Source organism: Oncorhynchus clarkii, chromosome 7 (assembly GCF_045791955.1).
Source record: "Oncorhynchus clarkii lewisi isolate Uvic-CL-2024 chromosome 7, UVic_Ocla_1.0, whole genome shotgun sequence".
NCBI lineage: Eukaryota > Metazoa > Chordata > Actinopteri > Salmoniformes > Salmonidae > Oncorhynchus > Oncorhynchus clarkii.
Window position 1 is genome coordinate 58,193,091 of NC_092153.1, and position 16,787 is coordinate 58,209,877.

The 16,787-nt window shown below is 42.1% G+C and overlaps 1 protein-coding gene across 1 annotated transcript; it reads right to left on the reverse strand.

Annotated features, from left to right (window-relative positions):
• Window positions 1-11,400: 11,400 nt before the first annotated feature.
• Window positions 11,401-16,761, reverse strand: LOC139412633 (collagen alpha-1(XXVIII) chain). Its single transcript, XM_071159318.1, has 6 exons — window positions 16,752-16,761; window positions 16,474-16,563; window positions 15,952-16,083; window positions 15,193-15,255; window positions 14,528-14,710; window positions 11,401-12,097 (listed from the first exon to the last, which is right to left on the reverse strand). Exons 1-6 carry the CDS (start codon window positions 16,759-16,761, stop codon window positions 12,069-12,071), a joined length of 507 nt encoding a protein of 168 aa, XP_071015419.1. The 3' UTR covers window positions 11,401-12,068.
• Window positions 16,762-16,787: the final 26 nt, after the last annotated feature.

A 16,787-nucleotide genomic window follows, 5' to 3' on the forward strand; every position in this document is an offset into this window, starting at 1 on the left:
TTAATAGGCATAGCGTTACATTTTCACATTTCACAGATGAGACATTTGAAATTAGTCTCATCTGTGAAGACAGTGATGCTTAGAAACCAACTCTGGGTCTAAGGCAACCCAGACCAAATGATGGAAGCATCAACTGAAAGATATAACCACTGGCCAAACCATTTCACAGAGGTATGATCATCTATTCCATTATTGTTGGCCTAACTACAGAATCGGTTCAAATGTGTGTGTCAGTGTATATAATATAAGCGTCTATACAATGGTGCCTAAATGTACACATTGTGTACATGTGCCTGTGTGTGTGTACGTGTCTGTGTGTGTGTGTGTATAAGGGAGGCTTCCTGTCCAGTCTAGAAATCTTTCAATCCACAGCATCCAGTGACAGATAGAGGATGAGAAGCGCATTGACCTGTCACTGCAACCCCGAACACCCTTTCTCCTCATCCCCCTTTTCCTCCACCTCCACTCTCTCCAGTCTGTTCTCCCAGGATGCCAGTGACCCATGTACCTATTCGTCAGCTCACCCCCTCTCCCCCTCACCACCTTCTGTCAACCCCTCCTACCCTCTCCTCTCCCTCATTCCCTGCCATCTGTTCTCTAAATAACCTCAGCATCCCATCTTTAATAAATCTTCACCATATTCCACCTGTATGGCTGATGGCGTCACAACGGTTCACAATGGCATAAGCCTCCACTCTAGAGAGCCTCCTTCACCTTCACAAGATGACCAGTGAAGACTGGCTCCAATTGGGACCCCAGCTAAAGCTGCCTGAGACGAGAGCAGAGGAGAGCTGCGTCCAATGAAAGAGAAGCAAGTCTGGAGTCCAGTAATCTAAGATGACACATCATTATAGAGTGCAGCTCTACTCGTGATGCAGAACGCCAATAACAATACACACAAATCTGTCTGCATTGAATGACCCCAGTCAATGGCAGATCTAATACCTAACCTGCTAATATATCCATCTCTTCCTCTGGAGAGCTGACAGCTGTGTGTGTGTGTGTGTACTCAAGGTAAACCTTGTTAAGTGTTTTCAAAATAAAACTTTGAACGCACTGAATCAATAATTAATTACCTAAAGGAGTCATTTGACTGGCCCAGATGTAGTTAACAATTGCACAGGAAAACAGAGGAGCTAATCCCAGTAATGATCCCATGGTTCTGGAGTCTAGACAGAGTGTGGTTCATGGAGATCATTGTGGAATTGACTGTTGGTTGACTGGTGCAACTGGGTGGTCCACGCAGGCCATTTTGTGCCAAAAAACTCTAACTCTAGCTAGACTATCAGTTATCACTGAGAAATTAAGAATCATTTAAGCCACATTTGTCAAACCAGAGAGGAAATGGAAGAGATAGGCCCAACTCAGCTAGAAATCTGTCTCCATCCAGCAGGTGGTGTTTTTTTTGTCGTTTCCCTACCAAGCAAGGATTCTTTGTATGGAGGTCAATGAGAGTGTCGAATTATGTAAAAACAGGTTTTATTTGCTACGTGAGATTTATTTTATCTAATAAAAGTTTTGTAGTGCTTAAGTTGTTAGAAGTTTACTGATATAAGTAGGACGTGACATCCTGGCAACCTTGAGAAAAAAACACTTTAAATCAGAGTTCTCTCGAGATGGCTGTATATATTAATGGAATAGCATCTCTCTCCATTAAATACAGGCGGTTGACATCAACAACCCTCATTGAATATTCAAAAAAGGATTAGAATAATGAGATGTATCCACCAATCCAAAGAAAGGATAGTCTTCAGTTAGACAACCCGCTGTGCAGCTTTGTGTACAAGGACTCCCATTGTTAGTGCGGAGAGAGACATGTATCGTGTCAGTATACCCATAATCATTGGTCAAACTCATTCCACAGAGGGCCGAGTGTCTGCGGGTTGTTAGCGCCTCTGTCACGACTTCTACCGAAGTCGAAGCCTCTCCTTGTTCGGGCGGTGCTCGGCGGTCGACATCACCGGTCTTCTCGCCATCATTGATCCATTTTTAATTTTCCATTGGTTTTGTCTTGTCTTCCTACACACCTTGTTTCAATCCCATTCATTACCTGTTGTGTATTTAACCCTCTGTTCCCCTCATGTCTTTGTCAGAGATTGTTAATTGTTTTGTTTTGTTTGTATTGGGTCCTCGTACCCATTTTGTTGTGTTATTATTCATAGTTTTGGAGTTATGTTTTATTTACAATCATTAAACAACTCCATTTCATTAAGTTTGATTCTCCTGCGCCTGACTTCCCTGCCACCTATACACACGACTCTGACAGCCTCCCTTGTACTTGATTGATTAATTAAGGTAACTGATTAGTAAGGAACACCCCTCACCTGATTGTCTAGGTCTTACTTGAAAGGAAAAAACTAAAACCAGTAGACAATAGGCCATCCATGGAATGAGTTTGACACCACTGGTTTAGGTGATTAAAATGAGCATCACCTGATTCAACTACTCAAGGGCTTGATGATTTGATGAATCAAGTGTGTTAGTGTAGGCATGGAAGAAGAATGGAAGAAGAAAAAAAATGTGTCAGCTGAGGAGGACCCAGGACTGGAATAGAACCTCCCCTGGATTAAATCCCCAAAAGATCAAGAGGGTCAATTAACTTGATAGAAAAGGCAGGGTGACATTGTCCAGGGGTGGGGGTGGGGGTGGAGGTAAAAGCAGGGCAGGGGGAACTCATCTGGCCTCAAGTGGCCAGATAGTTCGTTCTCTCTCTCAATGACGGCTCATTTCCACCACTTTCCACTTCCTGCTCAGCTGCACAATTATCCTAATTTCAGCCGAGAGATAAAGATAGGAGGAGAGAGGGAGGAGGAAGAGATGCTCTTCCAGATTCTCTCATGTTGGTAAAGCCAAAGTATACTTGAGAACAGTCCAGCACTGCACTGGCCAGGGGAGAAGGTAAGTTGAGCCACCTCTCAAAGTCAATGGCAGTTCTCTGTCCTGATAGAGTTGAGAGGGAGCCAGACGTGTAGAGCGAGAGAGAGAGAGTGTGTATGTGCATTGTGTAAGTGTGCATTGTTTTATGTGCACACGTGTGTGTGTGTGTGTATGTGTGTGTGTGTGTGAGGAGTGGGGGAGAGCAATGCAACAAAAACAACCTAATAAAGACTGGGGGCATCAATAGTTTTAGCATAAATTGGAATGGGGAATGAAATAGTGAATGACAGCTGGCGGGAATGAGGAATGGCATATGTTAATGTGGGTTTATGAGCCTGAGACGGCCCCAGAGACTTTTAATAACGCTCAGCTACTCTGGCACAGCCATTCAGGTGGCCCATAATCTGCACTGTCATAATGAAGAAAATATGCTAATGTGAAACCCATCAAACGAAACAACTTGTTTGTGCGTGTTCATGTGTGTGAGAGAGAGAGAGAGAGAGTGAGGGAAAAGGGGATAGAAAAGGAGAAAGGTTATTGCTTTTCATACTGTGACTCTGCACACACTGTCACTCCAGAACTTCTCAACTATGTCATAAATATTGCAAGTATGATGTTCTCAATTTTGCACTTTTCTCTTCAATTTGTGCTTTTTAAATACCTTCATAAGCATTTAATCATATCCCTGAATATACAGTACCAGTCAGTTTTGACACACCTACTCATTCAAGGGTTTTTCTTTATTTGTACTATTTTCTACATGGTAGAATAATAGGTAAGACATCAAAACTATGAAATAACACATGGAATCATGTAGTAACCAAAACAAATGTTATATTTTAGATTCTTCAAAGTAACCACCCTTTGCACAATCTCTCAACCAGCTTCACCTGGAATGCTTTTCCAACAGTCTTGAAGGAGTTCTCACATATGCTGAGCACTTGTTGGTTGCTTGTCCTTCACTCTGCGGTCCAACTCATCCCAAACCATCTCAATATGGTTGAGGTCGGGTGATTGTGGAGGCCATGTCATCTGATGCAGCACCCAATCACTCTCCTATCCCAAATGGCCCTTACATAGCCTGGAAGTGTGTTTTGGGTCATTGTCCTGTTGAAAAACAGATGATAGTCCCACTAAGCGCAGACCAGATGGGATAGCGTATCACTGAAGATGCTGTGGTAGCCATGCTGGTTAAGTGTGCCTTGAATTCTATATAAATCACAGACAGTATCAGCAGCAAAGCATCTCCTCCTCCTTGCTTCACGGTGGGAACCACACATGCGGAGATCATCCATTCATTCACCAAATCTGCGTATCATAAAGACACGTTGGTTGGAACTAAAAATCTCAAATTTGGACTCATCAGATCGAAGGACAGATTTCCACCGGTCTAATGTCCATTGCTCGTGTTTCTTGACCCAAGCAAGTCTCTTCTTATTGGTGTCCTTTAGTAGTGGTTTCTTTGCAGCAATTAGATTATGAAGGTCTGATTCACGCAGTCTCCTCTGAACAGCTGATGTTTAGATGTGTCTGTTACTTGAACTCTGTGAAGCATTTATTTGGGCTGCAACTTCTGAGGCTGGTAACTCTAATGAACTTATCCTCTGCAGCAGAGGTGACTCTGGGTCTTCCTTTCCTGTGGCGGAGCCAGTTTCATCATAGTGCTTGATGGTTTTTGCGACTGCATTTGAAGAAACTTTTAAAGTTCTTAATGTTCCAGATTGACTGACCTTCATGTCTTAAAGTATTGGACTGTCATTTCTCTTTGCCTATTTGAGCTGTTCTTGCCATAATATGGACTTGGTCTTTTACCAAATAGGGCTATCTTCTGTATACCACCCCTACCTTGTCACAACACAACTGATTGTCTCAAACAAATTAAGAAGGAAAGAAATTCCACAAATTAACTTTAAGGCAGACTTGTTTACTAAAATGCTTTCCAGGTGACTACCTCATGAAGCTGGTTGAGAGAATGCCAAGAGTGTGCAAAGCTGTCATCAAGGCAAAGGTGGCTACTTTGAAAAATCTCAAATATATTTTGATTTGTTTAACACTTTTTTTTTGGTTACTACATGATTCCATATGTGTTATTTCTTACTGTTGATGTCTTCACTATTATTCTACAACGTAGAAAATAGTAAAAATAAAGAAAAACCCTGGAATGAGTAGGTGTGTCCAAACTTTTGACTGGTACTGTATATCTGCCATGCATTATAGTCCTTCCGCTAATAGTTATTGAGAGGGGTAGATAGGGAATGTATAAAGAGGCAGATAATATGTATAATATCAATTTGTAATTCTAATTCGTTTCCAGTAAAACTGCTTACTGGCAAAAGAGAGAGCAGCCAAAAGTCCTGCAGGGCGCAACCAAGGTTCGGATCAATAGGCCAAATAAATGCTTACAGTGGCACTACTCTGATTTAAAGTCTTACAGAACAGGGAACTTTGAGTGCCCTCACTAACACGCTCCTTGGATGAAAGATAAGACCTGAGGTCAAAGCCTGAATGAAGCTGATGGGTAAAATTGGACACAGATAAGGGGACACACACACACACACACACAGATGCAAACACACACACAGCGCATGGTTGGTCATCACCACACAGATGTACTGTATGTGCTTAAGATAAGATATACTATTGTTACCTGAGGATTGCACAATAGTGTCAAAGTTATAAGGTAAACGGCAATGGAAGCAAAACATACATGGCAGTAGATTTTTATTTCTGTGACAACAGCCCTCAGAGTACTTGGATAGGGAATATGTCAGGAGACAGTGATAGGGAGTGAGGGGAGGAGAGAATGAGAGAGGGAGAAAGGGTGACTTCTTGGCATGCGCCATCCATCCTCTTAGCTTATTCCTACTACTCTAGCACTGCCAACCACAGACCCTGCAGACAAGGTCACTCGAGGACTTCAGAACGTGCCTCTGCATCCTTCTAACTGAAAGGTGTTAGATGGATGATAACTACTTCATTGAGGTAAAGTGTACTTGCTATGACTGTGATGTTTTTTTCCACCTTGGATATCTTAAGGTGAATGCACAAATTGTGAGTCGCTCTGGATAAGAACGTCTGCTAAATGACAAACGTAAAATAAAAAAGTTAGGGTGCAGTACTCACACAGACAGACGGAGCCCCCTCTGCACTGATACACAGGACTGTGATTCAAGATTCACTGGGGAATTGAAGTGACCTTGAAGGGATCACTCACCACAATCACCCATTAAAAGCTTCAGGTATATATCATCTTATATGTGTATGCCATAAACAAAGATCAGCAGGTTAGAGTGGTAAGCAGGTTAGAGTGGCACTCAATTTAAATAATGTAATTACAATGCAAACATTGTACATGTGCACAAACAATCCTTGGCCCATGAAGGGCAAACCACATGCAACATAATTACTAACATTCATGGAAAATGGGAAAAACACAGAGTACAAATGTGCTCCAACACGCACGCGCACACACACACACACACAGGGGTCTGGCATGAACCACCTGGGGTGTCTGAATCTCAATTAAGTTAGTGGATTAAATCAGAAATGTGATCAAACTCAGAGGTACCACAGCCCCCCTCTCATCTCTCAGAGGTACCACAGCTCCCCTCTCCTCTGAGGTACCACAGCCCCCCTCTCCCCTCTGAGGTGTCACAGCCCCCCTCTCCGAGGTACCATAGCCCCCCTCTGAGGTGTCACAGCCCCCCTCTGAGGTACCACAGCCCCCCACTCCTCTGTCAGTAGGTACAGTACCAAAGAGGAAAGCAGGAAAGAAGTCTCCCAGGCAGAGGCTCATGGGAAGGATAACTCCCCCTCCTCTCGTGTCCCTCTCTAGAGCTACGGTTTTGATCGGTGACATGTTGCTTTATGTACCACTGACTGGTAAAAGCTGTATGACTCAATGACAGATGTTCTTGATCAGATATAAGGAGGGGAAAATATATTACTCTAACATGCATTCCAGATGACTACCTCATGAAGCTGGTTGAGAGAATGCTAAGAGTGTGCAAAGCTGTCATCAAGGCAAAGGGTGGCTACTTTGAAGAATCTCAAATATATAGTGCCTTGCGAAAGTATTCGGCCCCCTTGAACTTTGCGACATTTTGCCACATTTCAGGCTTCAAACATAAAGATATAAAGCTATATTTTTTTGTGAAGAATCAACAACAAGTGGGACACAATCATGAAGTGGAACGACATTTATTGGATATTTCAAACTTTTTTAACAAATCAAAAACTGAAAAATTGGGCGTGCAAAATTATTCAGCCCCCTTAAGTTAATACTTTGTAGCGGCACCTTTTGCTGCGATTACAGCTGTAAGTCGCTTGGGGTATGTCTCTATCAGTTTTGCACATCGAGAGACTGACATTTTTTCCCATTCCTCCTTGCAAAACAGCTCGAGCTCAGTGAGGTTGGATGGAGAGCATTTGTGAACAGCAGTTTTCAGTTCTTTCCACAGATTCTCGATTGGATTCAGGTCTGGACTTTGACTTGGCCATTCTAACACCTGGATATGTTTATTTTTGAACCATTCCATTGTAGATTTTGCTTTATGTTTTGGATCATTGTCTTGTTGGAAGACAAATCTCCGTTCCAGTCTCAGGTCTTTTGCAGACTCCATCAGGTTTTCTTCCAGAATGGTCCTGTATTTGGCTCCATCCATCTTCCCATCAATTTTAACCATCTTCCCTGTCCATGCTGAAGAAAAGCAGGCCCAAACCATGATGCTGCCACCAACATGTTTGACAGTGGGGATGGTGTGTTCAGGGTGATGAGCTGTGTTGCTTTTACGCCAAACATAACATTTTGCATTGTTGCCAAAAAGTTCAATTTTGGTTTCATCTGAGCAGAGCACCTTCTTCCACATGTTTGGTGTGTCTCCCAGGTGGCTTGTGGCAAACTTTAAACAACACTTTTTATGGATATCTTTAAGAAATGGCTTTCTTCTTGCCACTCTTCCATAAAGGCCAGATTTGTGCAATATACGACTGATTTTTGTCCTATGGACAGAGTCTCCCACCTCAGCTGTAGATCTCTGCAGTTCATCCAGAGTGATCATGGGCCTCTTGGCTGCATCTCTGATCAGTCTTCTCCTTGTATGAGCTGAAAGTTTAGAGGGACGGCCAGGTCTTGGTAGATTTGCAGTGGTCTGATACTCCTTCCATTTCAATATTATCGCTTGCACAGTGCTCCTTGGGATGTTTAAAGCTTGGGAAATCTTTTTGTATCCAAATCCGGCTTTAAACTTCTTCACAACAGTATCTCGGACCTGCTTGGTGTGTTCCTTGTTCTTCATGATGCTCTCTGCGCTTTTAACAGACCTCTGAGACTATCACAGTGCAGGTGCATTTATACGGCGACTTGATTACACACAGGTGGATTGTATTTATCATCATTAGTCATTTAGGTCAACATTGGATCATTCAGAGATCCTCACTGAACTTCTGGAGAGAGTTTGCTGAGCTGAAAGTAAAGGGGCTGAATAATTTTGCACGCCCAATTTTTCAGTTTTTGATTTGTTAAAAAAGTTTGAAATATCCAATAAATGTCGTTCCACTTCATGATTGTGTCCCACTTGTTGTTGATTCTTCACAAAAAAATACAGTTTTATATCTTTATGTTTGAAGCCTGAAATGTGGCAAAATGTCGCAAAGTTCAAGGGGGCCGAATACTTTCGCAAGGCACTGTAACTTGCATTTTTATTTGTTTAACACTTTTTTGGTTACTACATTATTCCATGTGTTTTCTTCATAGTTTTGATGTCTTCACTATTATTCTACAATGTTGAAAATAGTAAAAATAAATAAAAACCCTGGAATGAGTAGGTGTCCAAACATTTGACTGGTACTACAGTACATACATACATAACAAAAATATAAAACACCATTATTTTTTTTTTTTTACTGAGATACAGTTCATAAAAGGAAATCCATCAATTGAAATAAATTAATTAGGCCCGAATCTATGAATTTCACAAAGTAGGGATGTGGATCAGAAAACCAGTCAGTATCTGATGTGACCACCATTTGCCTCATGCTGCTATGACACATCTCCTTCGCATAGAGTTGATCAGGCTGTTAATAGTGGCCTGTGGAATGTTGTCCCACTCCTATTCAATAGCTGTGTGAAGTTGCTGGATATGAACGGGAACTGAAACACGCTGTCGTACATGTCGATCCAGAGCTTCTCAAACATGCTCAATTGTTGACATGTCTGATGAGAATGCTGGCCATGGAAGAACTGTGACATTTTCAGTTTCCAGGAATTTGTACAGATACTTGTGACATGGAGCCATGCATTAACATGCTGAAACATGAGGTGATGGCGGCGGATGAATGGCACGACAATTGGCCACAGGATCTTGTCATGGTATCTCTGTGCATTCATATTGCCATCGATAAAATGCAATTGTGTACGTTGGCTGTAGCTTATGCCTGCCCATACACCATAACCCCACCGCTACCATGGGACACTCTGTTCACAACGTTGACATCAGCAAACCGCTCTCCCACACAACGCTATACACGTGGCCTGCAGTTGTGAGGCTGGTTGGACATACTGCAAAATTGTCAAAAACGTTAGAGGCGGCTTATGGTAGAGAAATTAAAATTAAATTATCTGGCAACAGCTCTGGTGGACATTCCCTGCAGTCAGCATGTCAATTGCACGGTCTCTCAAAACTTGAGACATCTGTGGCATTGTGTTGGGTGACAAAACTGCACATTTTAGAGTGGCCTTTTATTGTCTCCAGCACAAGGTGCACCTTTGTAATGATCATGCTGTTTAATAAGCTTCTTGATATGCCACACCTGTCAGGTGGATGGATTTTCTTGACAATGGAGATATGCTCACTAACAGGGATGTTAACAAATTTGTGCGCAAAATTTGAGCGAAATAAGCTTTATGTGCCTATAGAGCATTTCTGGGATCATTTATTTCAGCTCATGAAACCAGCAGTTGACATGTTGCATTTATATTTTTTGTTCAGTGTATATATATATATATATATATATGAAAGAGGGGGGTGGGGGGGACCAGGGGAGGATGAGTCATACCCAACAGGCAGAGCATCCTCTCATTAATAAAACATTGTACAGCTGAATTAGAACATTCACCAATATGAACACACACACGCAGGAGTCGTGTGAAGCAAGGGAGTGTAAACAGATCAAAGTATCACCCTCAACCATGTGACTTGACCAGTAAACACCCATGGCCCTACTACAGTGGCTTGCGAAAGTATTCATATCCTTGGCATTTTTCCTATTTTGTTGCCTTACAACCTGGAATTAAAATATATTTTTGGGGGAGGTTGTATCATTTGATTTACACAACATACCTACCACTTTGATGTTGCAAAATATTTTATTGTGAAACAAACAAGACAAAAAAACGGAACTTGAGTGTGCATAACTATTCCCCTCCCCAAAGTCAATACTTTGTAGAGACACCTTTTGCAGCAACTACAGCTGCAAGTCTCTTGGGGTATGTCTCTATAAGCTTGGCACATCTAGCCACTGGGATTTTTGCCATTCTTCAAGGAAAAACTGCTCGAGCTCCTTCAAGTTGGATGGTGTTCTCAGGGTGATGAGAGGTGTTGTGTTTGTGCCAGACATTGCGTATTCCTTGATGACCAAACATTTCAATTTCAGTCTCATCTGACCAGAGTACCTTCTTGCATATGTTTGGGGAGTCTCCCACATGTCTTTTGGGGAACACCAAACATGTTTGCTTATTTTTTTCTGGCCACTCTTCTGTAAAGCCCAGCTCTGTGGAGTGCACGGCTTAAAGTGGTCCTGTGGACAGATACTCCAATCTCTGCTGTGGCGCTTTGCAGCTCCTTCAGGGTTATCTTTGGTCTCTTTGTTGCCTCTCTGATTAATGCCTTCTTTGCCTGGTCCGTGAGTTTTGGTGGGCGGCCCTCTCTTGTCAGGTTTGTTGTGGTGCCCTATTCTTTCCATTTTTTAATAATGGATTTAATGGTGCTCCATGGGATGTTCAAAGTTTCTGATATTTTTTTATAGCCCAACCCTGATCTGTACTTCTACACAACTGTGTCCCTGACCTGTTTGGAGAGCTCCTTGGTCTTCATAGTGCTGCTTGCTTAGTGGTGTTGCAGACTCTGGCCTTGCAGAACAGGTGTATATATACACAGATCATGTGACACTTAGATTACACAGAGGTGGACTTTATTTGACTTATTATGTGACTTCTGAAGGTAATTGGTTGCACCAGATCTTATTTATGGGCTTCACCACTTTTCCGTTTGAATTTTTATTTAGAAGTTTTTGAAACAAGTTATTTTTTTCATTTCACTTCAGCAATTTGGACTATTTTGTGTATGTCCATTACATGAAATCCAAATAAAAATCCATTTAAATTACAGGTTGTAATGCAACAAAATCCGAAAAATGCCAAGGTGGTTGAATACTTTCGCACGGCACTGTATACACCTCTAAAATTGTTTTATATATAAAAAAACATTAGTAGAAAGTAGAAATACTATTATTCATTCTCTGGTTTATTCACATATTTCATAAAACAATGAGTAGTGTTTCCGAGCCATCATGAATGAGTGTGCTTTTTGCAATTTGAACATCAAACATGGCGAAAATACAAACAAATGAAATGTGCAATTTATATGTGCAATATAAAAATATATTTTAAAATAGCACCTTTTCTCTGTCAGGTTAAAACATGCAGAGTTTAACATGAATCATTAGGACACACAAAACACTATTTCCCAGGTAATACAAATATACATTTATATGTACATTACATTGGCAAAATATGATAACATGTATTGTGAGTGCCTCTTTATACATACAGAACAACTATTTAGTGGACAGATTTGGAACTTATTACCTGTACATCCAACAAAGACAGATTCTGCATTCTGTGGTATGGTTGCATCAATGTTTGGACAACATTGTCTTCCTGTAATACGGTGCTGCTGTAATCACTAGACGAAATTCTGAGGGGGATTTAAAAGTTTGGCTGCAGAGTTAACGTAATATAAATGTACTTGAAATAAATAATAAAATAATCAACCATGAGAAAAGATCCATCAATGGTGTATGTACTGTATACTCAAAACCTTGCCAATGTTTTATAGCTTTAAATATTAATTAAACAACCATTTGTTGCCATTCTTTAGGGTGGAGAGGAGGTAGTCATGACATGCCCTTCATCATCGCCCCTTTTTCAAAGGAACAGCATCTGCAACAAAACAAGAATCTGTTTTGGGGATACATTTTCTTGTGTGTACATGTGTGAATGTGCAGCATGAATGTGTGTGTATTCAGCATGATATACACTACCGTTCCAAAGTTTGGGGTCACTTAGAAATGTCATTTTTAAAGGAACACATTTTTTGTCCATTAAAACATCAAATTGATCAGAAATACAGTGTAGACATTGTTAATGTTGTAAATTACTATTGTAACTGGAAATGGCTGATTTTAATGGAATATCTACATTGGCGTACAGAGGCCCATTATCAGCAACTATCACTCCTGTGTTCCAATGGCACATTGTGTTAGCTAATCCAAATTTATCATTTTAAAAGGCTAATTGATCATTAGAAAACCCTTTTGTAATTATGTTAGCACTACTGAAAACTGTTGCTCTGATTAAAGCAATAAAACTGACCATCTTTAGACTGGTTGAGTATCTGGAACGTCAGCATTTGTGGGTTTGATTACAGGCTCAAAGTATCCGGAAACAAATACCTTTCTTCTGAAACTCGTCAGGCTATTCTTGTTCTGAGAAATGAAGGCTATTCCATGCGAGAAATTGCCAAGAAACTGAAGATCTCGTACAACGCTGTGTACAACTCCCTTCACAGAGCAGAACAATCTGGCTCTGAGCAGAACAATCTGGCTCTAACCAGAATAGAAAGAGGAGTGGGAGGCCCCGGTGCACAACTGAGCAAGAAGACAAGTACATTAGACTGTCTAGTTTGAGAAACAGACGCATCACAAGTCCTCAACTGGCAGCTTCATTAAATTGTACCCGCAAACCACCAGTCTCAGCATCAACAGTGAAGAGGCGACTCTGGGATGCTGACCTTCTAGGCAGAGTTCCTCTGTCTAATGTGTGTTCTTTTGCCCATCTTAATCTTTTCTTTTTATTGGCCCATCTGAGATATGGCTTTTACTTTGCAACTCAGCCTAGAAGGCCAGCATCCTGGAGTCGCCTCTTCACTGTTGACGTTGAGACTGGTGTTTTGTGGGTACTATTTAATGAAACTGCAAGTTGAGGACTTGTGATGCGTCTGTTTCTCAAACTAGTCACTCTAATGTACTTGTCCTCTTGCTCAGTTGTGCACCGGGGCCTCCCACTTCTCTTTTTATTTTGGTAAGAACCAGTTTGCGCTGTGAAACACAGGAGTGATGGTTGCTGATAATGGGCCTCTGTACGCCTAGATATTAGATATTCCATAAAAAATCTGCCGTTTCCAGCTACAATAGTCATTTACAACATTAACAATGTCTACACTGTATTTCTCATCAATTTGATTATATTTTACTGGACAAAAAATATGCTTTTCTTTCAAAAACAAGGACATTTCTAAGTGACCCCAAACCTTTGAAGGGTAGTGTATGTCCAAGTTTTAAGCCTCCTATTGTGGGTCTCAGCCAACACCCACACACCTCCGCACATGGACACACACAGAGAACTTTAATAAACATGATTAAACCTGTAATAACCACGTAATGAGACACGAGGTGTCTCCCCAGGGGAAATCAAGATTAGACTACTGCAATACTCTGCTCTCGGGCTACCCGGATAAAGCACTAAGTACATTTCAGCTAGTGTTAAATACAGCCGCTAGAATCTTGACTAGATCCAAAAAATGTGATCATATTACACCAGTGCTAGCCAGTGCTATACCGGCGTCCTGTTAAGGCTAAGGTGGATGTCAAGGTTTTACTGCCAACCTACAAAACCTATCTCGCTGATTTGAGCCTGCCGTACATACCTACACGTATGCTACGGTCACTAGACACAGGCCTCCTTATTGTTCCTAGAATGTCTAAACAAACAGCTGGAGGCTTCCTCCTATAGAGCTTCATTTTTATGGAATGATCTGGTGATCCATGTGAAACACACAGACTCGGTCTCAACCTTTAAGTCCTTACTGAATACTCATCTCTTCAGTAGGTCTTATGATTGAGTGTAGTCTGGCCCAGGGGTGTGAAGGTGAACGGCAAGGCACTGGAGTGACAAACCACCCTTGCAGTCTTTGTCTGGCCAGCTATCCTCTCTCCACTGGGATTCTCTGACGCTGACCTTATTACGGGGGCTGAGTCACCGGTTTGCTCGCACTCTCCCATGCCATCTCTAAGAGGGGTGCATCACATCTTGCCAGGCTTTTTTCGCTATACTTGACTTGAGTGGGTTGAGTCACTGGCATGATCTTCCTGTCCGGTTTTGTGCCCCCTCGGAGCTTGGTTCTTCTCTAAGTTTATTCATTGGTTCCTGCCTTTCTTTTCCTAGCCACCACGCTTCTACATCTGCATTGCTTGCTCTTTGGGGTTTTAGGCTGGGTTTTATAAATATATTTGATTGATTGATATGTATGTGTGCACAGTAAGCTACTATGTGTGCTTGCTTGTGTGTGTATGTGTATGTGTGTGTGTGTACCTGTGTCCTCCGGGAGGCAGCGCTCCTCACAGGTCTCCTGATGGAGGAAGCGGTTGGCGTTGCCCTCACAGCCGCTGTAGATGAAGGGTCTACAGGCCTGCACCTGGCTGTTAAAGTACCAGCGCAGAGTAAACCTCCCACAGCTGCCCTCCTCCAGGGGCAACACACAAAGGTCCACTGGAGCTTGAATACATCACACATACACACAGTGAGGAAAATCACAGTGAGAGAGACAGAGAGCTCCAACAGTAAGCTAGATGAATGTGATGTTAGTATTAATGTTAATGAACAGTAACTTAAAATTCTGTGATGAACATTAAATAAGTGACCATACAATTAACACAGTCTTTAAGGGATAGAAAATCTAAATTATGTCTGGGATAAAAGCTGAAGATGGCTTGTAAGGTCAAATCCATTCAGGTTTTATAAAAAAAAAAATGTTTCAGTACAATTCTTCGTATATTATCTATAGTAACTTTTGTCAATTTGCCACACAAAAACAATTCAGTGCCCAAATTCAGATATGCTTGGGTGTTTTGATTAGTTATCAACAGCAATCAAAGAAAATAAAACCATCATGCTAGAGAGGCCAGAGGCATGCAGAGATGGAGGCGGAGTTAACCCTTAACACCCCAGCAGTGGAGGAGAAAGTGGGCGGGGTTTACCTTCCCCTTTGACCTCTCTCCTGGACCTTTTTGCTTTCAGAGGGTCAACAGTGACTGTCTCACCTGTCGACATGCAATCATTCAACAAACATCAACATCTATCAACAGACACCCTGTAATAAGCAAACTAACACAAAACAAACACACTGAATCGACAACACAATAAAACGCACAAATACAGTCCTAACTTGATAAACATGCACATAATTTAACGTTTCACGTATTGTTGGAAATTAGAGATTTGCAAGACTGCTATATATATACCCATATATCTTAAGTTAAGAACAGACCACTGTAAAACAACACATACAAAAACACTATCAACACAATAAAGACACACAGGAAGCTGTTGATGTTGATGGCAGTGTGTGAAGGGGATCCAGGGTTGGTTTGTGTGTTAGACTGGGTTCAGTGTGTGAGGATGGATTAAGGGTTAAATGGATACTTCAGGATTTTGGCAATGAAACCCTTTATCTACTTCCTCAGAGTCAGATGAACTCGTGGATGCCATTTTTAAGTTTCTAACTAGTGTTAGCGCAATTGCTTACTACCGTAAGCACAATGACTGGAAGTCTATGGGAGCCGTTCCTGTAGACTTCCATTCATTGGGCTAATGCTGATTTGCGTTGGCTCGAAAACTACCTCTAACCTCCTACATACTGGATGCAGAAACAAACAAATGGTATCCACTAGTTTATCTGACTCTGGGGAAGTGTATTGCTATCCCTTTAAGGGTGTGCGTTTGTGTGTGAGAAGTACCGTCGTTATGATTCGTAGCGGGGGTTAGGTGGATGCTCTGCTCCATAGCCATGGAATCATCGTAACTCTCCATAGAGTAGATATCTTCGTAGTCAGGGTCATTGGTGTTCACCACCACACGCAGCTCACGCCCTGCAACACAGCACAGGGCAGGGGGCGCCACAGCGGTCACAACCCTAACCCCAACCACCCCACGGCCAGAGGGGAGACACCCCCCAACTCCTACAGCACAACACTGGACTTTCACCAAGGGCTCAGTCCACCCGTGAATGGGCCTTAATTCAGCTGGAATACCCCACTTACAAACCCTCTAACTTTAAAAAGCAGACAAAACAGAGTTAGAGAGTGAGTAAAACTGATGGACAGACAGAGATATCCTTTATAATGTTCAGAGAATACTGATGAGAAAACGGGGCCCATTGTTTAGAACCAGACACAGCATCACTCTGGGCTGTTTGTTAAGACATACTGATGGACAGACAGACAGGTAGTGATGAAGGACAGTTGGACAGACACACTCACCATCCTTACCATCCTTGCCCTGCCGGGCCAGCTGTTGCTCTGGAACAGGACGCGCCCTGGGGCGGGACAGGGTTTCTGTCACAACAACACCTGAGAGCAGGCCAGGATGGGGGACAGGGGGGAAGGAAGAGGGGCCAGGAACATAAAAACAACAACAGGACATCCACACTGGTCAGTAACACACATAGACGTAGCCACCAGACACCACCGAAACCCAACATATACACCCATGAGAACATACAGTAGAACCAGTGGTTGAAGTGGACTGAAATAGATACCAGTACTCATTTTGGGTGCCAGTACTCATCATATTT